The 24,328-nt window shown below is 38.8% G+C and overlaps 1 protein-coding gene across 1 annotated transcript in view; it reads left to right on the plus strand.

Moving 5' to 3' along the window:
• The window catches only part of MPPED2 (metallophosphoesterase domain containing 2), a 102,180-nt gene that overhangs the window by 21,691 nt on the left and 56,161 nt on the right, over positions 1-24,328 (plus strand). Inside the window, exon 2 of the mRNA XM_085300982.1 lies at positions 12,948-13,129. Coding sequence (XP_085157108.1) covers positions 12,948-13,129 — 182 coding nt within the window. The remainder of the gene's footprint in view (positions 1-12,947; positions 13,130-24,328) is intronic.

A 24,328-nucleotide genomic window follows, 5' to 3' on the forward strand; every position in this document is an offset into this window, starting at 1 on the left:
TGCTAATAAATTGACTCCCTGGCGAGTCATATAGGATAAGCTAAAGTACTTTTAATTCATCACACAGCCTGTCTTACTTCAGAGTAACCTTTTCATATTCTCAAGCTTTTAAGAAACCAGAAGGTAGATGAAAACAACGAAAAAGATCCTTTTGCATAAAATTCTTTGATATTTTTTGATTTAGGGATCTAAGATACAATTTCTTTGTGTTTAGTTATTGACAAAGTTCAGTGGAATTCACTTAAGTGCATGAGACCTTATATACCACTGACTGTGTGAGAGCAGATGTTGTGTTACTCAATTTGCATCTTACCTGCACCCACTGCAGTGGGATTAATTTCACCCACTTAGGTCATTCTCATCCAAATACGAAATAGTGGTTTCTGTTCTAACGCAGATAGGGCATTGCGTGACTTTTGCATGTGTAGTGCAGTGGTGGAATAATGAAATTCCTTCTTTTGTTTTAGAGTGTAATCAGGGAGATTGCATTTGCATTGCTTGTAACTGAATCACATAAGTGAAATTACATTGCCTGCATCTCATTTTGTATTATAAAATGTTATGTGATGCAGCTTGTTTCCCTCTTTAGCGCTTTTCATGATATTACTCTTTTTCTAAATTTTAAAGCTACAAAGCATCCGCCTTTTATATTTGGCCTACAGATAACTTTCTGTGATGCTCTTCCACATCTGGCACAGGAACCGAGGTTTTGATACTACACAACATGTTGATTTGGAAAGCAGTTAGATTTCAGTTTTCAAGGTCTTATGTTCTGCTGTGCAGCAAATGATTGCTGAGGTTTGTATAATTAGCAAGAATTCCTGAGTCATATCATTGTAATACTTTACAACTCTTCATATAAGCAGCATATTGGAGGGTTTCAACTTACTTGGCTTTGAAACTGACTTCTGGATAATACTGAAATCAAAATCATTCAGTCCCTCTCCCCTCTCCTTTTTTTTACTGTCGTAGAAGTGAAGATAAGTACATTTTTAAATTGAATTTTTGAAAACCATCCCTACGGCAGTTTTCTATCTTGACTATAATTCATTTTTGAATTTGATTTTTTGGGGGGTACTTTGAAAATGAACGACAGTAAGGATAAAAGTGTGATAAGTGTGACTGTCCCAGATATTCCCACTGAGGACTTTTAATTCATTACTTTTTAAGATAGAATTACATGTAAACTGAAATGTTCTTAGATAATCTGTAGCACTGTGGTTGCCCACAAAATTTGTGCCTATTAAGTACATTATTGATAAAATCTCCTGATGGGATATGCAGCAAGTGCCTCCCATAATATTGTTTACCTAAATACATATATCAAATAAATGCTAGAGACAAGTTACGATGATGGTGCTATGAGAATATTCATTGCTATTTTATTTATTTATTTATTTATTTTTAAGGATGCAACTGTGCTAAAAGGATTCAGTGGCCTATAGCATGTAAGTAATCATTGCTTAGGAGAAACTATATGAGAACACCAAATAATGAGAGATTAAAAAAAAAAAAAGGAAGGAGGAAAAAGAACAAGTCAGAATGAATTGTGCTGTTCTAAGGAATGTCTCTAGCTGAAGCTGTGTTCATGCAGTGTTCTGCTRGTGCAGATGTTACATTTTTTTTCTCCCCCTCCATTATAACTTTATCTATCAAGCTTTTTTCCCCTCAAAGTAGTGTTTGTATCTTGAAATATTTTGGAATGTGTTCCATTTGACCTGCGATCTCCTTGTCATAAGTTGTTAATACAGGAGAAAGAGAAAAGAGGGACAAAGCTATCTGGTATAATCTTTTTAGCTGGGAATGTGTTTGGTACAATCTTTCACAAATAAAAGAACCTGTTTTCAGTATCTACAGTGCAGTCACCAAGGAATTGCAGTATTTCATTGTTTGAATCCAGTTCTGACTATGACTAGGCTTCATGTTAAAAGCGTCAGGGAGACAAGTGTGTGCTCTAACAAAGATGGTAGCACTAGGAAGATAAAGGATAGAAAGATAAAAGTGCAAAATTCTGTCCAGTAGAATTTGATGCCCAAAGTGAAGTGTTGAGAGCATACCTAAGAGCAGAACTTAATTCTGGCATTTTCTTCCCAGTTGGGAGTGGTGGGGGGAGAAGAGATGTAAATACATATTTTTCTAGATATTTTGAGTCTGGTTTGGATTACCCACCAGTCTAAACCTAGATATTGGTGGAGATTCTCAAGTTTAGACAGAGATGACTGGTGTAAAAAATAATGGCAATGGAATTAGAAGGCGTATAGAAATAATATTAGACTCTTTGCCTGCCTGTAAATAGTATGAGAGTTTATGCAGTTTCAATCAAGAGTTTTAGTGTTGCTTTTTGACAGCCAGGATGCTGAGTAGGAGCCTCTCTTTCAGTGTAGTGTAGCTGCTGGTAGTTAATAATCTCTATTCCCCTTAAATCAAGGACTTAACTTTAGAAGAAGAGCTAAATTGCTGCTTATACTAAATATCTTTTTCCCTGGAAAAAACCTTTTAATGCTTAAAAAGAGGAGCTAGAGGCAGAAACCTTTGACAATGGCTGAAATACTTCATATCCATGAAACCGAGTGGCAAAAATGCAAGCCTTTTAAGATTGCATGTCCACTGTGAAGAGTTGTATTTAGTAGGAGCACGACGTTAGATCTGCAGGTTGAGATGAGAAGCATGTGTACTGAAGAAAAAGAAATCAGAGCCAACCTGAGGTGTTTTCTGTGCACACCCTTTAGGTTCAGTCTGGTGGATGGCTAAGCACTGAGTATTTATTTCTGAAGCATGGAGATGGATTTCAGATTAGGAAGCTAATTCTAAAAGTTAGGTAGTTCCCCTGAAAGTTTTGTGGCCTGCTGCTGTAATACATAAGGATTATACTCTACTGTTGAATTTTATCACCTCAAAGGAAAAGTCCTGCATTATGCTTATGAACTCTGTACATGTTAGGAGATTCTATATTTCATTCATAATACAAATAAGCATCAAAAGCAGAGCATATGCTGCAGTAATTCCTGCATTTTTTTGTCAGAACCTTGTTGTGACAGTAAGTCATCTCAGTAATTGTATACATCTGTCTCTGACCAAATCATAATAATTTCTGGGGAAGATGGCATTTTTGAAGTGTCCAGTTAGAGCAAAACTGATGAAATTAAATTTATCCAGGAGATCTGTTTTTTTTTTTTTTTTTTTTTCAATTACAAAAGCCTTCTCTGTTGTTTCCACCCTAGAAGTAAGTCCTCCTCATTTTATGACTCATGCAATTGAAGTAATTGGAGAGATACTGCACATTAATTTGGCTTCACTCTAGCTGAGTGAAGTAAAATGTGAATCTTTCAAATTTCATTGTCTTGAAAATTGGATTCTAAATTTGTATCTCTGCAGGGTTTGTGATTCCAGATTTTACATTCCAAGTATATTTAATAAGTCAGTGTTTGTAGAACTTATAGTGAAGAAATAAAAATTTTCCTTCAGTATACAGAGCTTATTGACATACCTTCCTAGTAAGTGAACTTTTATCAGCAGAAGAGGGATTTTTTTTATATAATTTATAGCTGCTCCTGAGTCCCTCAACGGAAAAAAGAATGAGGGAAAACTATTTTTTAATGACTTAATTGAAACCATACTAGCACAAAAACAGCAACTTAATATTTTATTTAAAGCAGAAACTTTTGCCTGGACCTTAGAGTGATTCTGATCCTGATGCTGCTGCTGTTTTCAGTGCTGTTTTGCTTTTGTAACCATTGGAAAGCCACTTACACCTAAATTTTAAAAAGTATTTCATCAGCTGGAAAGACATTTCATCTGCAAGGTGGTGATTAAGAGGATTTTCGAAAGCACTCAAGCAATTCAGTTTCTGAATTCCCATTAATATTGGAGGAGGTTAGGTACTTCAGAAAAACAGCATGTGACTGTTAGCCACTCCAGAAAACACCATAGAAAATTGGAGGTTTACCTTTTTCTGCTTTTTATTACTGACCAGATTCTAGGAATAATAGAATTTGGAGTCTTAATTAGTTGAGGTTTATGTCAAGTTGAGAAGATGTATTCCTGTAACTTCCTCATAAAGCAGGTTTTCTTAAGTTTGCCAAAAGTATGACTGTAAATAGTATTGGTCTTTTCAGTTTAATCTTATAAATTTCATTGAAAGTAAAGCAGATCCAACACCTGTAATGAAAAGATCCGTCATTTCCCTGCAGCTATAATTGTTGGAAATGTTAGCAGTAAGTGCACTCGTGCATTGAATTCTCGTGTGGGTTTGTAAATGTGGATTTTTTTTTTCCACGTTGCACTGTCATGCAATTAATGGCATCTCTGAAATAAATAATAGATTTCTATTTTACAGTTTCCAGAACACGCCCAGAGGTTTTGATAGGAGACACGTGCATGGAGATTTCCAGAAGAGGTTTTAACTAACTTGCGGTAGTTTGTTTTTAGGTGCATGTGCGTGTACAAATACGCTACCAGTGAGAGTGATGAAAAGTCTTTACATCCTTTGATTCTTAGACAGAGAAGAAAACAAATGTTTTCTTGGCATTTGACCGTGCAAGAAGATGGGGTCAAGTTAACAAAAGCAGTAATATCTATGATTGAAACAACTACTGGCTGATGGTGGCCAGCTGAAGTAATACTATGTGTGACATTCATTGTGTTTGTTGAGAGGAAATAAGTATTTGCTTTCTGTCATTTAGTGCATGTTGTATCACAGAATCATCACCATTTTCAGGTGCATACTTGTTTTTGAAATCAGTTCCCATGACTAGGCCCTCATCTCTGCATCTGGGATTGGGGTCTACAGCTGTGCTTGGGAAGCCAGGACCTGCCCCCTCTTCGAGGGGCAGCATGATGTAGAGGGATGGCGTCAAGGATATCCAGTGCCTGCTGGACTTGTCGAGGTGGCACAGACTGTAGGCACACATCTGAGCTGGGTCTGGGGCCACAGTATGGCAAGCAAAGCCAGCAGAACGGAGCAGGCTGGGGAAACACAGCTTCGTGCACTGGGGCTACAGAGCTCAGAGCATGGATGTCTGAGCTGGGAACAGGGGCAAAGGAGAGACAGTGGGATAAAACCTCTGGGTGGGGAGAGGGGTCGTAGTGTGCAGCCAGCAGTCCCCTAGCCTCCATAGCTGTAGCTGGTGCTTTGGGGGATTTGTCATTTAAAAGCCTTGGCCTGTAGGGTGTGTGTTTGCGTTATGTGCACAGTGATGCCCCTTTTGCTGGTGTTTCCATCATGGAGTGAACAGGGGGGGTGCTATCTCCTCCTGGCCGGCAGCSGGGTGTCACAGCGGGCAGCGGCTGCAGGCACGAGCACTGTCCCTCTGCGCCGTTGCCACTGTGCTTCCTGCAGCAGGGTGATCTTGGGTGTGGGCYGTGCTGTCAGGGTGATATGATAAAAAAAAATGCTTCGAAAGAAACAAAATCCTGGGTCTTTCAAATTGTCCAAAAGGAGGGAACCACATCCAGGGCATGACAGGTACAGAGAGCAGAGAGGGCCCAAGCGGGGAGGCTGCTGGCTGCGGGGGCCGCAGCTGTAGAGCGGCGCCGGTGCAGAATGTTTGCTCCATCCTAACATTGTAGGAGTGAAGCAGCTCAAGAGACTTTGAGTGAGCTTTAATAAGGAACAGGGACATCATACCCCTTCCACGCTTCGTACTGTAGTTTGAGTTTTTAATATGGTATAACAAGTCTTGATTAACGTGTCAGTATTCAGATCAATTGCTGATAAGTAAGCTAAATGACACTATATTTTAAGACTTACGTTAATGTTTTGAACTAAAGATTTTAAATTCAGATGTTAAATTTTGGTTCCAGAATGTAGACAGGTGTGCAATTTGATATAGATATAGTTCTTTTAGTCTGTAGGATTAAAAATCATTTTTAAAAATCATGAAATTGGCCTAATATTAATGAGATTCTTTTTTCAGTAAGAAAGATTACACTTCTGTTTTCATTCCATTTCTTGAACTTCTGCAACACATACTTGTGCATTTCATGCATTTTTCTTTAACTGAGAGAGCTATTGATTAAGGAGAAGAAAATAATTAAAGCCACAGTTYTCACATGATCACTGTGTTTCAGGACTTGGGAATCTAAGAGAAATAACAAATAACACAATAAAACAAAGTCGTGTGATTTGGCTACAGCAACAAATGCTGTCAGTACAGTAACAAGATGTTTTCAAAGAAATTCCTATTCTCTTCTCACGAACTTCACGTGCCAAAGGGAGTATGTGTAAAGACAGATGTTTGCATTCAGAGAAAGAAAAAGATGATATACTTTTTTGCTTTCATTTTCAGATTCAGACAAAATTATCTTTTGTTGCCATAGCTCAGAAAGGAGCTAACAGCACTTAAATGTTTTGTAAGTGTTTTTGCAGAAAATGTTTGTATTTTGATCCTAAAATAAATATACTGAGCTAAATGGTTCTTTAAAAAAGTATTTGGTTTACAAATTTTGAAAATAGAGTTATTAGGAAGCGTATAAATATTTTGCAAGAGGAAGCTTAATTGCAAATAAAATCATCACTATGCATATTAAAAGCTCTGAAAGTTGAATAGGTGATTTTTAAGAAGTGTTAATAATAGAGATACATATTTAATAGAGAAAGTTAACTGGATAATGTGTCTCCAAATGCCCCCCACCCCAACAGTAGAGGAAATGCAACAACACATTTTTTGTGTTTTTGGATTTTATATGGTAAACAAACAAAAGTCTGTTGTTAAATTGACCAAGGATGAATGCCAGTTTAGATGTCATAAAAACAAACTTACAAATGCAAACATAGATGAAACCTCGTGGAGAAACTTTAAAAAAAATGAAAAAAATAGTATATACTGTGATAAAATCAGGGAGAGACGTGGGACCATATGTTTCAGGACCCTCCATATGTCTAGTGAGTCTGGGAAAGGGTAAAATTACTTGGTCTTTTGCAGTTGCCTCTGTCCACCTGCAGGAAAGACAGTTTAAAAAGTAGTGGACTGTAAACAGTAATACTACTGTTTGAAACTTACTGAGGGGAGAAATATTTGTGTATCTGTAAAAATGTTTTATTCATCTTAGGTGCTGCATTCGTCTGGGTGATTTGTTCTTCCTTAGGAACTGGAAATTCTTCATGGATGAACTTCAGGATTTTTATTTTATCTTCATGGATGAATTGGTTTCTTGGGAATTCTACTATAAGAGAAGATTTGGGGGTTGACTTGCTTATCTCACAAACGAAGTGAGCAGGAAAGTGAAAAGGCTGTGGGTTCACCTCCCTGAACAGAGGCATTCCAGGGCACCAACTAACAGAGGCAGAGTACTGTGTTTTCAGCTCTTGAAGTCATCAATGCAGAATTATGCTTTGGAATCAAAACTTTCACTTCTTTCAGAAAAATGATGCTTGTGTCTTTTCTAAGCTTTCTTTGTAAACAGGAACCCAGTGTAATTTCTGCCTGCAGCAATGTCTCTTGGAGGACTGTGCTGCCATTTTGTCTCCAAGGTACTTGCTAGTGCTGCTGATTTATAAGACATTACTATGAGTAACTAGTTTAAGCCTAAACAGAAATACACAGCTTACATACTTGTTGCCTGCTTTGACCTCCTAAATCATGTCCTTTGTCGCCATGCACGTGAAAGGCACAGTGTTTTCCTGGATGAGTTTCGGAATCCAGCCACCTTTGATAACTTCTGCGTTGCTGGTCATTGTTCAATTATTTAATTTCCTATCAGAATCCATTTTTTTAAATATAAATGAAGCTATGGCTTCAAATACAAGAGCTTCCTTGTCAGATGAAACCCAGCTCTGCCTCTGGAAAGGATAAAGAATTTCTACATCTGCATTTGGATGAGGAAGGAAAGGAAGGGAGAGAAGGGCATCTGAATAATCACTACATACTATTACTTTTTCTGATGTGTTGCTCGAAGCTGACAGGAGCAGCACTGTACACATGGGAATGTACCCAAAACTCTACTTGTTTCCATTGTATTGCCAAACGGTGACTTTCCCTTCTTTCTTACTGTGCAGACCTCCTTTGTGGAAAACAGAGCTGAATTTGGCCCTGCTGTTGTGTGCAGTTGCAGTATGGACTCTTCTCCACTGAAGGCTCTTCTTCATTTGTAGTGGTCTTTCCTAGAATTTAATTTATGCAGCTAAGGCTCTGTGTTTTATTCATTGATCACAAGTAAGAAAAACTGATGAAGAGACTTTGGAGCACCATCTCATTCATTGTTTTGAGAGTAAAGTTGTATTAGCAGGAGCTTACAGTACAGTCAGCAGATCCCATACTAACACTACAACTTGTGAAATGGCTGAAGGAGGGTGATAAATGCAGTGTAATGAGCTCTTTCTTCAGTGGAAGGTGATTCCACCTGCATCTACACTGAGATTTCCCCCTATTCTGCCAGCTATCCTGATGTTGTCTCCAGTTGTTTTAAAAGTTGACAATTTTTCCCTAAAAGACGAAGTAACTCATAGTGAAATTTTAAACAAAAAATGAGTAAAGAGTAGGATTATAGCTTGCTTGTACAGCTAGCTATCCTTGAATAGCTTTAGCTGATGATATGCTCACATGGGTGACACTGCATGATCCTGAAATAAGGAGTGCATATTGTTGGGCTGACTGAGGAGCAGATCTAGAGCTGAACTATCGCTTTGAAGGCCAGTGAAGCTGTCTGTTCTCTGGTTCCCCTCCCTCTTTCGGGAGAAATAGCCAGGAATATTTTGATACTGATACCAGATTCTTTCTTTCTTGATCACCCCTTTACAGGAACAGATTGCAGTTACGCATCTGCCAAGCACAGGTCTTTGCAGTACTGGGACCAGAACCAGGTAACAGCAGCCCAGGCAGCACCACACGCAGGTTGCCATATGTATAGCTAGTAGAACAGGAGGGCAACGCTGAGCTTTCCTACTGCAGCATGTGGCCTTTAAAGGCCCTGGTGTCTTCGGACCACCATCATAGCTGTGGTTTTGCAGAAAGATAGCGTTCAGTGGTAGCCTGTGAGTAAGCTAAATCAGAGTCTGGTTTGTATTCTCATTTCATTAAATTGTTTTGAAGAATTGTAAATTGAGGTTTGCATCTGAGGGACTCTCATCTAAATGAGAACAACTGATTATGAAGGCAGTTTAGTTAGCCAAGTAATTATCTGATAAACAAGATCTTTATAGAAGTGTACAGAGATTAGGTTGTCTTTTTTGATTCCTAAACCTCTGTCATGAATGCTTTAAATGTGGCAGATACTACATTACTGTCATGGTCTTAGAAAGCAGTATTGCTCAGCTGCCCTATGGGATTTCACAATGGGCCTTACATAGACTTCTGAATACTTAAGTGCCTGGTCTTTCTAAGGTGCAAGATATCTTAAGATAGATGAGTCCCTGTCACCAGCTGACTTCAGTGAAAGTTAGGTGTCAAATTTGTTTACTAACTTAAGGCAAAAACTCTACTTTCATTTTAATACTTTCCAATATTTTGTTGTTTCCCATTTTTTGGTTACTGTATTAATCCAAACATGAACATTTTTAAATTATGGTGGTGTTACATTTACTGTTTCATTCCATGAGCACAAGTTTTCCCAATGCAATGCTAGAATAATCTGTAAAGTGCTTCAGTCTGCCATCTCAGGAAGATTGAAAAAAAATAAAGTTTTGGTGGTGGTGAAGTGCGTCAGACTTGGGATGTGTTTGAAGCAACCGGTAAAGAAGCTACTGAGTTTCTTAGGTACATGCTCTGATCTGGCAGAGACTCATGGCGAGCAGGGCTGAAATAATTACTTTCTTACATCCTGCTGAACTGTGATAAAAGTCAGACGCACAACAGAGTTTATGGAACTGTTGGAAATGCCGGTCTGTAATCTCCAGTTGTTAGGCTGTGGGGTGAGCAGACCACTGGCAGAAGACGTGGTTGTTCACAGCCCACGTAGAAGCCTACTGGTGGTGTCAGCCAAAAGCTGTGAAAGGGTAGCTCTTTGCCTTCTGTAGTAGATGATCTCAAAAGTTCAGGGCCGAGTCCTTTTGTGATACAGTGATAAATAAAAATAATAAAAATCTTACATTACTTTTTCCCATACACTAGCTATAGATGAAAAGAAAACGTGAACCTTTAGGATTAGTGATAACACCAATTTTATTAAGTTTTTATTGAAGAGCTGTTTTGAGTAAGATAAAATTGATGGGCTGGGCACAATAACCTTCAGTATCTCACTTTCAAATACTTACTAGCCAAGCACAACTGAATGGAGAAGAAATTAAGTTTAGATATAGAAAAAAGGTTACTTGGCAACATCATAGTGTATATAAAGGGGGGAAAGAGGGATCAGAAACTTAATGAATTTGGATTATGGAATTTTTTGAAATCTGCTTTAGGATCTTTTCTATTCATGCAATGACTTACAATGTCATACGCTAATAGGGATTGCATAAAACAGAACAGTTTGGGAATAAAATGCCGAGAACAGGAAAAGCGTAGTGGCTGCGTAGGAGCAGAAGGGGACTCCACAGAGGCAGACAGTGCTAGTCATCACTCATGCCGAGACAGTCTGAACGAGGCATGTGGTAGTGATGGTATGCGGTAGTGATGAAGCGGGTGTTCATTTTTTGTGCTGTCTGGAGAAAACATGCTTGGAAGTGTGGAGATGTTGATTCAGAGTCCCCCATGTTTTTACTCTGTGGCATATTTCTAAAAGTTTTGATTTAGCTTCAATAACTGTGAGGAAGGGCCAGCTAAGAAAGCGCTGTGGCCTGTAATCACAGTTCTACCTAGCTTGCCAGTATGATCTCAATGGATAAGGGAGTTTTCTCTATGGTAACAAATTTATTAATTTCTAGTCCTGATAGAGAAGAACGATCTATTGATTGTTCAGGTTTTGTAGTGGCTTTGTGTAGTGATAACCAGTTATATATATGCCTCAACTAATGATACCTGATGCTTTGGGCAGAAGAGGAGGTCCATTCCCAAAAGAGAAGGAGGAATAAAAAGGAGAGTGAGAGAAGGAGAAAAAAATCTATGAAGCTGCCCCTTCCCATCTAGCTCGTCATGCAGAAAATACCTGTCTATAAAATGAAGATCATATTAAAACAAACAGCATCTTGCAGAAGCACATATGATGCATTTATGGTTAATACAGTACGACTGAAACTACTTATTTCTGCTACCTAGAAAATGCGGTCTAACAAGGAAGATCCTCCACACTTTTCCTATGTGCCTAGAATTCAAGCTATTAGTAAATACTCTACCAAATAAAATATAAATTCAGTAAAACTTTTCTCTGTCAACATGGACATTTTTGCACTGGAGACCAGCCTCTATAGGGATTCGCTTTCCTGAAACATTCCCAGTGCAGGGAGCTGAATCACTCCCTGGAGGATGCTTTGGGGTCTCTCCCCTGTGTGAGGAGCCAGAGTAAGATACCAGTGTAAGTTTCCATGCAGTTCAGTACAAAAACAAGGATATATCTAGGTTAGAAAAGATAAAGGAACACTTCTACAGCCTTTATTTTCTTAGAACGTGTGTTTCATTTTCTGTAACTAAGCACACATCTCATTAAAAATATGAGTTTTTAAGGAAAGTAGAATTCCCAGTCATTTGTGCTAGTTACTTACTTTCCTTTTCATTCAGTGTGGAAAGCAGAACTGCAATCTGTTTTAATTTTCTTTTTGCTCTTGCGCAACAATTTTTGCATGTCTGTTGTTGTTCCTGTTCATCCTAGTAAGTCTTAGAATACTGTTATTTTGGGTACTCTAAAATACATAGAGGTTATTTTCATTGCTTTGGTGGTTTGAGACATAACTGGACCATTGTTTCAAGGCAGGTCCTACATACCACAGCATTTTTAGCTTAAAGCTCTAACCAWAAATAAAGTGGCCCATCACTGGAATGCGTTGATATTTTGTGCAGTTGAGATGGGCTTTTCTGTGGGGTTAATCCAGATGCTATGTTATTCAGGTGTTGGATTGTCGTGTGATACTTTCCGTTGTTTTAAGAGGAGGCAAACTAAGCAAATCAAAGTTGATCAGATCGAAACGAGATAACTCTGCAGTGAAATAATTGCAGTCTCTAAGTTGATGTTGGATTGCCTTTTATACTTCAAATTATTTTCATACAAACTAGAACATCTAACCACTAAGTATACCTAAACCACTTCTCTCTTCCCTATTATTTTTCTCTATTCTGCTTAAATGAAGAAAAAAGCCAAATTTCTATGTTGGATCTCTTGTTTCAGTTGATAAGATAATTTTAACGAAGTGCAGCTTGCAAATAGCCAATTGAACTGAATTATTAATATCATTAAGAAATGCTTTTTATCCAGGCCTGCTTAATGCTCTATCACATCAGTTCCTGACTTTATAGATCTTGGAAGATGAGCTSAAGATTTTATATGAGAGAAAATAAGGAGTTATCAGTATGCTCAGTCCTGCAGTTTCCCGGCTTCATCACAGCACTGCTGAATGTACCTGACTGCATGTAAACAAATATTTCTGTTGGAATCAGTAAAGGTGTTTATGCCCTTGAACAAAATCATATGTGAAACTGCTCAACTCAAGTGAGAGACTGTTGCTGGCCACCTGCTAGGGTGGTTATTCAGTGGCCTGTGCACCTGTTCACGTATAAAGCAGGTGATGGAAGAAGATGCATCTGAATTCGAAGCTTCTAAAAAAGCACTTTCACCGATGTTTAAATTAATCCATTTTCTAAACATTCACCAATTATCAGAAACTAGCTATATCTTTTTTTTTTTTTTTTTTTTTTCCCACCTTCCTTCCTTGACAGGTAAGTTTTTGACAAACATTATGGAGCCCTCTGGATTTTTGATGGTGTTGCTTTATGGAGTCTTTTCTTTCAGCATGGTGCATGTATAAATGCTTGTGCGTGCACATGTACAATTATGTATAGATGGGTTTGTGTTGATGTTTGAAATATGAGATGTGAGAAATTTAATCTTGTAACTGTTATGAGATCTTTGTGTGTCTGCTTTAGGGTCGACCCTATTCCATATGACACTCCAAAACCAGCGGGCCACACGCGATTTGTCTGCGTCTCAGACACGCACTCCAGAACAGATGGCATCCAGATGCCTTATGGGGACATCCTTCTCCACACGGGCGATTTCACCGAACTGGGACTGCCCTCAGAGGTTAAGAAGTTTAATGACTGGTTAGGTAAGGAATTATTGCGTTTTGGTGACCCCAATTAACCTCTCCTGTCCAAGTGTCAGTCACTGCCTCCTAATTGAATTAGAGAACTTGGAATTCCCCCCTACCCTTGCTTCACTTGCCCTCATGTAATGCACTGTTTCTAGCTTCAGTATGATTCTGTTAATTAAGACAAATTTAGAGACTTGGCTTTATTTCTGCACTATCTTGAGGGGAAAGATACTGTCATTCCAGTGCAAGGACTGCGTAGCCTTCTGTGTGCACTAAGGGGTGGTGGCGTCTGATAGTAGTGCATACGGTGTTGCATAGTTTTTATGTCCACAGCCAAACATACTGCTCACTGAATTTCAGGTTTATCTTATTTTTAAATGATGGTGAAAGCTACAAAATATTTTTATGGAAGTCTTTTTTTCTGAAATATAGGGTGCAACATCAGAAGTATTGTTTGGAAGAGGGGAATTTTGTTGTGGTGATATTCACATAGTATTTTTACTTGGAATGAGACACTCAGAGCTTCTTAGGTAGAAGCATTTCTTATTCTTGCACTTGCAAACCGAGCATTGATAGTGTGTTGCTACAGATGAGGGCAGTTAGGCTGTAACAGCAGAAGACCAAAATGAAGGAGGGGAACATCTGCAAAGTATTCTTGTAACAAATACTGCTGGTGGGCTGGCTATGTACTGCCATGGCATTGCTGATGCTAGAAATACTCAGAGGTAAAGGTGATTCAAGCAGCTGATCTTCCAGAAATGTTTTCCTGGAATGGAAGTTACAGCATTATATAAAAGCTGTGAAAACATAGCTTTGTCATCACGCTGTACCTCAGTCACTGCACCCTCCCTTGCCCACTCTATGATGGCCACATCTCTGCAAGCCTTTAATGGCTTCATTTTATTCTGTTGGAATTGCTTGGCTGACCCTTCATACATTAGTGAAGAACATTCTGGTTTAGAAAAGTAATTATTAAAATAAAAGAGCTTACACATTCTTGGTCGTCTTCACCCTCTTTTGCATTTCTTCCATAGTGTTCTTCCCTTACTATCTTCCTGCTGACTTCCACTAAATGCCATAGCTGAATTTAAAAGAGTATTTGCTCTCCTTTTTACTGCTGTATATAGAGGCATTTGGGCATTCAGTTACTGCTGTTGTGCTGTAAATTTTATTATTCTTACTTCTGGAAAGCTATAGTTGATTTTATGRGATCAAATCCATCCTGTTTCTAGGAATGTAATCACAGGGCTAGGAATGAGAAACAGGTGGATATATACATAGATTGGGAGAAAAAAAAACACAATAGGAACCATATTAACTGTTGTGCATTGTCTATAAGGACCTGTAAATGTTAAAGTTCTGGGAGGTGGGAGGAGGAGATTAGCAAGCAAAAGACTACTAGAGGCTGCACAGCTTCYCTGGGAGTGGGTGGCGTGGTCCCACCAAATTCCAGTCCTCGCAGAGAAGCCAGGCAGCACTGCTGTTCAAGCAGGTTCAGTTTTCACAGATGCCTTTTATATCAGGCTGCTCCAGGACACGAGTTGCCTTGCGGAGACTGTGGACCTCCAAAATCTACACTAAGAACTGTTAAGATCAGTATCTGGCTACCGACCAAAGTCTCTCGGCTTTGGATCATTACACAAACACTGTTTTGATACAGCCGGAGCGCGTGTCCAGTGCTTTCTGTTTGAAAATGACAACTTGTAATGCTGAAAGCCAGCAGGAGGATGCTGCTATTGTTATTTTAATTCCTTCATAGGGATTCTTACAATATGGGCAGCCATGTGGCATTCCTTGTTTTAACAAGTATTTTGGGATGGCATTGTTTTATTGCATGCATCCTTGGTTTAACATGGGCAACATATAAGCCTTGGACAGGTTTTCTTCCAGCCTCATTACTTTATCTTTCTTAGCATATATATAGTCCTTGTAGAAGCCAGTGTGACGAGAAAGGAAATTTTGCATTCGTTGGCTGCCAGTGCCGTTGAAACTGACTGGAAGCTTTGACTGTGAAAGAACTTACTGGCTTTGGCCTGAAACTTTCATATTACCTCTCAGATACAGAGGAAACCTCTCTTGCTCTTTCATTCCTTTTTACATTCACAGAGTCTACATTGATTTTTGTATATAAAACAGTACCAGTTACAGTACCAGTACCAGGCAGTAGGTTCTAGCCTACAGTGAGACTGCAAATTGACTCTCCCATGGAATCTTGTCTGCATTGGTTAATATTTACTCCATTGCTCTCCTTTTCTCATCTGGAATCAAAACACTGTGAATTTAAGCATGTCCTTTTTCCGTTCTATTTCTGACTTTTATTTATAAGATGTGAGTAACCACATTTTGCTATTTCCTAGCTGTATTGTGAAAATTAATATCTTAAAGGTTGTGGGATGATGACATACTTAGATAATAGTATAAAAAGACTAACCAGAGGCAGGCAAAAACATAAAACAGGATTCCTTTTTTATCTGCCATGTAARAGGTTGCATCTTTTTTATCGTATTTGGAAGGACTGTACTTCAAAAGTACCTAGAATTCCCGTCAAAGATCATGTTCTCGTAGAAGCGAGTTTTGTACTTTTTGTGTGGATGCTTTTCTTTGTGGGCAATCCTGTTACAACACAGAAATGAAGGGACAGTATCTGTATCTTTCATACTTTGAGAATCAAAGCAAGAGCAAATRAGGCTTTGTTCTACGGGTGATCTTTCTTACCTTGTGGTAGAACAACAGGGCTGTGTCTGCACTAGGGGGTGTAATGGGATAATAAGGCACAGTACCTGTCCCATTAAAAAATCCAGAGTTTTCTTGCTGTTTTTCTTGGCAGAATTTTCTTGACAGAAAGCCAAAACAAAGGTTAGAAGATGAATATTCTGAACTCCTGCCTAATACTACTTGGTGTTTTATGTGCCAGAATCCTATAGGACTGAGAGCACTTGTGTCAACCCTGTGACTTAATATTTTGTTGCATCATTTGCCTTCAAGCCTCAGTGGATATTTTTCCTGAGCAAAATATTCTGTATCTTGTCTGTCTACTTCATTACGTTAATTCCTCTTCATTACAAAACATGCTTTCCTTGCCCTTTTTCGTGCTCCTTCTGGCTCTCAGCCTATCGTAGAACTTTTAGTAATTCTTGTGCTTTTTTCCCCTTGACTGATAAATTTTCATTATTGGTTTTGCATGAAAGTCATCTAGGCTCATACACTGAATAACCTCTGTGGTCACTTAGTGATTACATACGCTGGCTGAGGTAATTTATTCACTTTGTTTTGGTGTGAACATGTCCCTTGGGTCTTGTAACCGCTGTAATCACTTGACCTTAGTGACTGTTAAATGCTTTAAACACAGTTATTTTAAATTTATAATTGTTTTCATTAAAAATCTCTTATAGTAACTTAACTGACCTAACAGTAAACACAGCATTATGTACTGAAGAAGAATTAAGACATTGCCCAATATGTTTTTTATTGAATGTGCTCAACATGTTATCACTGTTCCTATTTTTGCCGTCCATTCTTACTCAGTCATATACGGGAATTAAATAGAGGATTATCTAATTATAGATAGCTCTGTCTTCATAATATAGTATTTCCTTTCTGTGTGATGGGAAGTGACCTCAAAGAATTGAAGGAAAAGCAAAGATAAATTCAGTCAGATGTATCTGTCTGAGGAATGATATGTTTGGTATATGTGAACGATTTGCATCTCTCTCAGTCGTTTTTATCAAAAGGCCAATCTTATTTTCTAAAAATTTTTTTTTGGTATAATGGTTCTCTCTTACTTATGGCCTTACTTCTTTGATTTTTTTTTTCCTTATTCATGCAGAATTTGTAATGTAAGTTTGTAATATGCTGGACAAACTAGGCAAAATTCTCCTGTGATCRATGTGGATAAATCCAACAGGTGAAAGCACTGTCAGTTTACAGCGGCAGAGCTGAGCTCTTTTTTTTTTTCTTCTTTTTTTTTTGAGTTGTTTGGGGATTTGGCACCATCATTCTTTTGTGCTTTCTTCATGTCTTGCTTTTGTTCTGAATGCATGTTTCTTTTAGATTTTATCCTGTTATTGCTATATTTCTGTGGGGTAATAATGAGTAACCTTGTGAATAGTCCAGTAATTGAATACATATGGTTTTGGATGGGCACAGATTTCTCTTTACTTGTTATATACCCTTGCCTTTAGCAGGAATGGTGTTGATATATCTAAAATAAAATTTTGACTTTCTTCTGTGTTGTAGTTCCTCCACTATGATCCTTAAAATAAGAAGAAAAGAATGATTAAACTCTTTCAGTGTGGCAGTTGTCTTGTTACACCCTGCATGTATGGCTGCAGTCCTCAGAAATGTATCATCAGTTCTGTTATTTTTGTGTTGGTAGCACTGATGTTTCAGCAGGTCTTGTTCATGCGGGATGTTTTTGAAAATAGCTGTTTGGTATTGGAATAGCTGACTGTAACAAGGCCTAGATGACAAAATGGGAAGAGCACTGAAAATGTTGCGTTGCTCTAAGAGGTATGGACAGCCAGTTTGTTCTATGTAGTCTGCACTTGGCCGTCTGTATTAGCTCATGTTAAAACTTGAAATTATATCCAAAACTCTAAGACACCTGCAAGAATAGTGTTTGATCTTGAAGATAATATAATCTGAAAAAAAAAACTGTAGCAAAACAGTAAAGATGAGGCTCTTTTCTTATCATTGTTTAAAAAATCGAGGTCACCTTCCTCTTTTATTCTTTGTGGATCTGGTCTGGCTCAGTTGTTTTATCTTCTGATACATCTTTTTTTCTCTAGGTTAATGACGTCTTCTCCTAAGTCGTGTTTATTTGTTTTCCTCACAGAAAAATTGACATTTCTCAAATCTTACTTAGGCACAGTCTCTTATCCAGGAATATTGTATTTAGGGTTTTGTCTATGAGCGTGTTCCTTTTGCTTATGTCCGTTGAAAGTAATTTCGTTGTGTCCAACTGTTTGTCCTTCAGAACTTGTTATTCCTTTTGTTCCTTAAAAATGTGTTTCTAATGCGAATTATTTTAGCATCTGACATGAAACTTCTTTATAAAAACAAGCCAGCAAGCTCTGAAGTATTCCACATTCAGAGGAACATTAGCTCAAAGTATTCTGAATTAATTTAGAACCAAAAGGAAGCTTCTGAGTATTTTAAAGTAAAATTATAGCAATAAAAACAAATCTGTTCCTATTTTTAATAAATTGATTTATTTCTGATTTCTGTTCTTACCATCTGGAGCATATTTTGAACCCTATATTGCTCCACTTGTTATAGCTGGAATGAATAATTAAGTGACTAAACATAAAATACCGTTTTGATGAGCAAAACTCTTAACTCTTGAAAAAAATTTGCATTCGTTGAAAGTGAAAGAAAATGTTGATGTGACTTTAATCCTGTAAGCGTGTATGAGTTTTGCACAGCTGTTCTGAGAGAGAGGGAAGCAACTTCCTGAAAAACCTCTTAGTCTAATTTTGCAAATAGCCGCGGTTTCGGTGGGGAGCTGCCCTGGGCTTCAGCCATGGGGACAGATACACTTGTTTTAACGAGAGCTGAAACTGGTGCTGCCTAAGACATTTGACTCTTCTGTTGGTGTTGGCATTCTGTGATGCTGCTGAAACCCTTAGGAGTTGCAAGCGATTTGCAGGGCCCAAACCTTGCTGGCTGCTTGCTTCAGAGCTGTTCAGAACTGGGGAATAATTGAGACTTTCAGGTGCAGTGGCAAGCCTGTAAGACAGTTTTATTGTGCCTGCCTGCTTATTAATTCTAATTGCGAATAGATGCTGACTTTTACGAGCATGAAATATGTCAGTGCAATTTCTTTATTAAAAAAAAAAAAAAAAACATGTATGTGGTGGAATCCATCAATGTTCAGCTTTTTTTTTCATAAACAGTTTTTAGGCGTAGTGATACTACTTTTAAATTTTTTCTTCTCAGAGGAATACAAAAGTAATATGAGTGTTATGTTTTTACTGTATTTTTGGAGTTGTGGGAGAATACAACCACGTGCATTTTCCTGTAAAAAGAAGAATGAATAACATTTACTCTGATATACCAATCCACAGAGAAATGTGAAAATGAAAGAACAAAATACAAAATAGTGCAAAATTCTACTTTTGTGCTCTGCTTATTCATGATTGCTTTTTTATATTTATCTTTTAGTGGGGTCAGTTATTTACTACATACTTGTGCAAAACAGCCCACCTAAAGCTGTGAAGGTAAAATAGAATAAATTACTTTCTAGATGCGCTATTTTTTAAAATGCAAAATTTCTGTTCACTTAAGTGGAATTTCTGTGTGAGGAGCAGTTTAAGTTTATTCATGTCTGATCAGTTGTTTCTTGGTTTTGTTTTTGGTTTTCCCAGTAACTTTTCATAAAGAAATTTCAGATGAAACTATTTTTTCTATCTGTTGATGGAATGCAGAGAAACTATGCGCTTGTTTCATACATTGTAGTCACTATAACTTGCTAGAAATACAGTGTAATATTCTCTATACATCTTGCCATGATCAATCAAACTAAAACTTAAAGTGGTATTTGAAGGTCATTAGAACACTTGGCTCAGGTTAAATTTGCTTTCAAAAAGAATAATATTCCAAACTGAGTAGTTTCTTTGTATGTTTAAGTGCAACATATTTGGTAATTTTCAATGCAAAAAGAGAGCCAGTGAGTACTGGAAAGTATTGCACAATTATTGGACAGGACTTTTAATCACAATAATTACACTGTCGTTTCTTGGATCTGCTTCCCTGTACTACTGTTGGCTTAAAAGGAGGTGTGATCAGGTTTCAGATAGAGAACCATAACCAAAACAAAAGTATAAAATAACCAAAATAATTCTTCCTTTYGCTCCCCTTTTTCCAGCAAATCTCCTTTAAAATATAACAAAGATTTATGATCATTGCATGGACTAGGCATGAAACAACTTACACTACCCAAACAAAGTTTTATAGACATTGTCATCAGATTCTTCCACAAAGCATTGCTTTGCTGCGGCTTTGTATCCTAATATGAGAATGATTTCAACGGAAAGCAGTCAAAGTGTGTATTCTTTGTACACCATCCATTTGTCACTTAAAAATTAAATGTTGCATCAAAAATACAGAGTATAAAATATCTCTCTCTCAATTTTTTCACATCACACACTGTATAAAAAACATCTGATTTTTGAAAGGGTCTTGCAGTTGGTAAAGTATCGCATTCCTGCTTAGGAAGGACAATGGTTGCAGGGCTGGAGGAGTTGCCTTGAGCAGAGAGAGGCTGGGCTGAGGGGGAGAGAGCACTGCAGATTTTAGTATAATGTGTAGTGTTCAAAGAAATTTTATCTCATCGTAAAGATTAGCAGGCTGTGTAATTCAATTTAAAGCTGGTTGGCAGTGTCCTGTCTATTACAGCTTTTTTTTTTTTTTTTTTTAAATCACCACTGTTATTTTATATTGTATACAAGTACAGAACCTAGCAGAGAGCAGGAATGATGTGAGGGTTTTGCACTCGCTCTCCCCCCACCCCACCCTCTGCTCTTTTTGGTTTTGCGTGTGGAGAAATGTGTGAAATAACATTTTTGTAGCTCAGTTTAAGGTAATCTTGCATTTTTGGTTTGTATAAAATGATTTTTTTCATGGCTAAACAACCACTGAGAGTGACAATCTGCTAGAAATGTTAAATGAGAGGGGTTGAATCAGGCTTAAAACTCAGATGTTAGCATTTATTCACAGTATTGTGGACATTACTACGCTGCAGAAAAGCAACGTGCAGCAGTTTGTGTTAATGCAAGACTGGCAGACCTTTATCTTAGAGTGATTACCTGTAAGAGGGGGCTAATAAGCGTTCCAAGAATTGATAACTTTTTTTTTTTTTTTTTTTTTTAATTAAAGAAGAGTAGATTGTTGCTTTCCACTGGCTGTGACCCGCCTGCGCAGCTCGTTCGTGAGCCCTCTTGTTTCAGTGGGCTGGAGCTCAGAGTTTTCTGAGCGTACCGCATCAGGAGGGAGCGAGCCTTGGTGCTGAGGGGCAGCCAGAGGGAAGCCTCTGCCTCTTTCTCCACCCGCTCCCTGCCCTCTCTCCCCCCAGCAGAGGAACTGGAAATCTCCGTTGACCCTATTTAGGGAGCATATTGATTGTGGAGGCCGGGCATCGTATTTACGGGCAATCTGGTGCTGCTGGGCAGGAGAAAACGTTCCTTCTCCCCAAGCTTAACTTCTGAATTTCCGTTTTCTTGTCCTGTGTTGTCATTCTGAGCACAGTAGTTTAAACAGCGTTACTTGCCCGGAAGGAGCCGCAGGCAGCTTCTCCCAGTTGGGCTGGTGTAACGGCGGAGGAAGCGCCGTGCCGCGGCGTCGCGTTGAGCCGCGCTGGTGCCTGCATTGGCCTGAGCGCCGGCAGGCCCGTGTGCCTGCCGCCGCTTCGGGAACTGCATTTCGCAGGGCTTAACATCGCTCGGAGGCGCGGGTCACTGCAGTGCTCGGAGGATGCTGTCCTGGGCTGCGCAGCTCGTCCCTCTCCCCTCGCTCTGCATGCCGGCTGTGAGGTGACGGCTCCTAAAGCCTCGCGTACCGTTGATGGTGCTTTTAGCAAAGAAGGAAGAAAGCTGCACAACAGGGGATGGCGCTGTCAGGAGAGAGGCAAGGAGATACAAAGCCAACCTCGAAGAGAACAAAACAACATCAAACTGGCAGAGGGACAGAGGCTACAAAGAAGAGAGAGACGAATGAGACAGCACAGGCGTGTGAAGTAGTCAAGTGGAGATTCACCTGCTTTTTCTAGAGTTTAATTTCTTCCCAAGTTAATAAAATTAACAAATGAGAGCTCAGGAACTCTCTGCACTTTCTTCAGTGTAACCAGCCACAGAAGCATAGCGAATTTTAATTTAAAACATGGGCATGAATGCAAAAGTTAGCCATGCTTATGTTAATCTGAGCTGGTCTCATACGTTACTCTCAAATATCTCAGTCTCTAAGCAGCATTTTGTATTTGCATTCACTGCTGCGAGATGAGCAGGAAGGTTTCAAGACACCCATGAAGGTCTGTACATGAAGGATGGTTGGAGATTTCCCCTGAAGACTGTGGGGAAGGGGCTTCGTTCCCTCTGCTATCTTGTGTACCTAGCAGAAGCTTTGGTGGTCGGTGATCTTAGCACTACTAATACTTGCAGTCCTAAGAGAAAAATTACCAGGCTGACATCCCTTCATAACCACTGGCAAAGCAATTCCTGGAATAGCACGGGTCGGTAAGGCTGTAGGGAAAACCATTCCCCATTTGTAGTCTCCTGATTGTAAATTATAGTACTGTGTTATTAAGTAGAGTTTGGAAAGGGAGGAGGGGATGGAGAAGGGGATGGCTCAGAAGGCAGGGTGCTGGGCGAGCCGCCCGGCCTGCCCTGTGCCGGGAGCGCAGGGGCAGAGCCGCTGCTCTGGTGACTGGCAGCTGGGGCTGCACGACTTGCAGCGAGCTGCGGCGTTTGTCTGAGTTCCTAGAGGGGACGGTGTACAGTCAGAGTGGAAGCAATATAGCCRTTCGCAAACAAATGCTTCCGCGAAGCCAGCTGTAACAACAGCGAGGCTCGCCTTGGAGGCGAAAGGGCAAAACCGTAGCAGAACGGAATATAAATATGGAATAAATTGTTACCTCTTTGTAAGTGACTGCAGTAGCTGTTCTGTTAGAGCTTTGTCTTAATGACCTGCTCTGATTAACTATAGTCGTCTCTTTATTCTGCAAAACTGAAGGTCTGCAAATCCTATCTTTTTGTGGGAGCTTTTGCTTTCTTTAGCCTAGAAATGATGGCTAAAGTGAGGAATTCAACAGAGACCTCAACTTTGAAGAAAGCACAGAAGGTGAACAATTCCAAACGTTGCATACGTCAACAGTTTATGGATGACACTTGTAATTACAAAGAAATATTTAATTATGCACCGGAATCTTTGCTGTATTTCTGTACATAAAAAGAAACAGGTGCTGCATCATATGGATTTTGCAGCACCTCATGAAAATATTACTGTAAGTTCAAGTATGTGTATATAATCACACATACCCCTTGAACTTTCTTCTGAGTTGTTTATTTACCTTACTAGGTGAGGTGCTTACTATTATCCTTATTTTAAAAAGAAAGAAAGACAGCTGTGGCAGAGGGCCTGTATACTTACAGTAGCGAGGATATTAAAGATACGAGTTTCACCTGAAATCTGTCACAAATGAAGTATATGAACTATTTATGCTGCAGGATGCAATTCATACTACATACAATATTTTCCATTCACCTTCTTTGGAAGGACAACTGGGAGATATTTAGCCACACACATAGAATTGCCCACTGAAAGTAAGCCATGCCTTGACTTTTTAAGAGACTTTAGGTTAAACTTTTTGTCAGGAGATGCTGGGATGCTGTAACATATAAATAATATGATAATTAAAATGGCTTGCCCAAGGCCAGGAGAAGAGATAAAGTGGCAAAAAATAGTAGCAGAGGCAAGATTCAAGCTCAGGAATCACTGGCTCTGATTTCAGTGATTATGGTTTTATACCTTTCTTTAGGCTTCAAGATTTTCATAGAGGTAGGCTTTTTTCCCCCCTTTGGATGTCTGGGGTTAGTATATGTGATTGAACTTACAAGAAAAATATCTGAGGGCACCGTATTGTTCTGCTCAGGCAGCTTGAGATAGCTAGGAAAAAAATGCGTAAGAGGAATTCAGTTCCTTGTAATAACATGATACAGCTGGAATGATTTGGTTGTCTCCTTTAGTAGCTAAGAAACCTCTCTATGGGCTCGGGTATTAAAAGGAATTTCCTTACCAGACTCAGGAGATTCCTGGTATCCAAGTTGATCTTGAAAGCCTATAATGGAATGTTTATGTTTATTTGGAATAATAAATTCAAACTCTGGCTTCAGAAAAGGTCCTGATAAATGATAGTGGAGCTTCACAAAGACCTCTACCTGAATATTTTTAATTGACTGTAATTTCTGTTTGCGGTCTTGTGTACTTTCTCGGTTTTTTTCCCCCCTCCCTGTTTAAAAAAAAAAAAAAAAAAAAATCTTCGAAGGAACCATGAAGGTAATTCTGAAATATAGTAAGTAGAGCTGTCAGATGGATGTTGGTCTACCTCAAGAAAAGAAGTTTAGTTCAGGTTTTTAGATATCTCCTCCTGTGACTTACAAAAGGAAGAAACAATTTCCAGCCAACATCAGCATCACCATCAGAGAACATGTTTAAGAAAACCTT

This window comes from Rhea americana, unplaced genomic scaffold (genome assembly GCF_003343005.1).
Source record: "Rhea americana isolate MKP2758 unplaced genomic scaffold, rheAme1 scaffold_17, whole genome shotgun sequence".
In the NCBI taxonomy this organism is placed as follows: Eukaryota; Metazoa; Chordata; class Aves; order Rheiformes; family Rheidae; genus Rhea; species Rhea americana.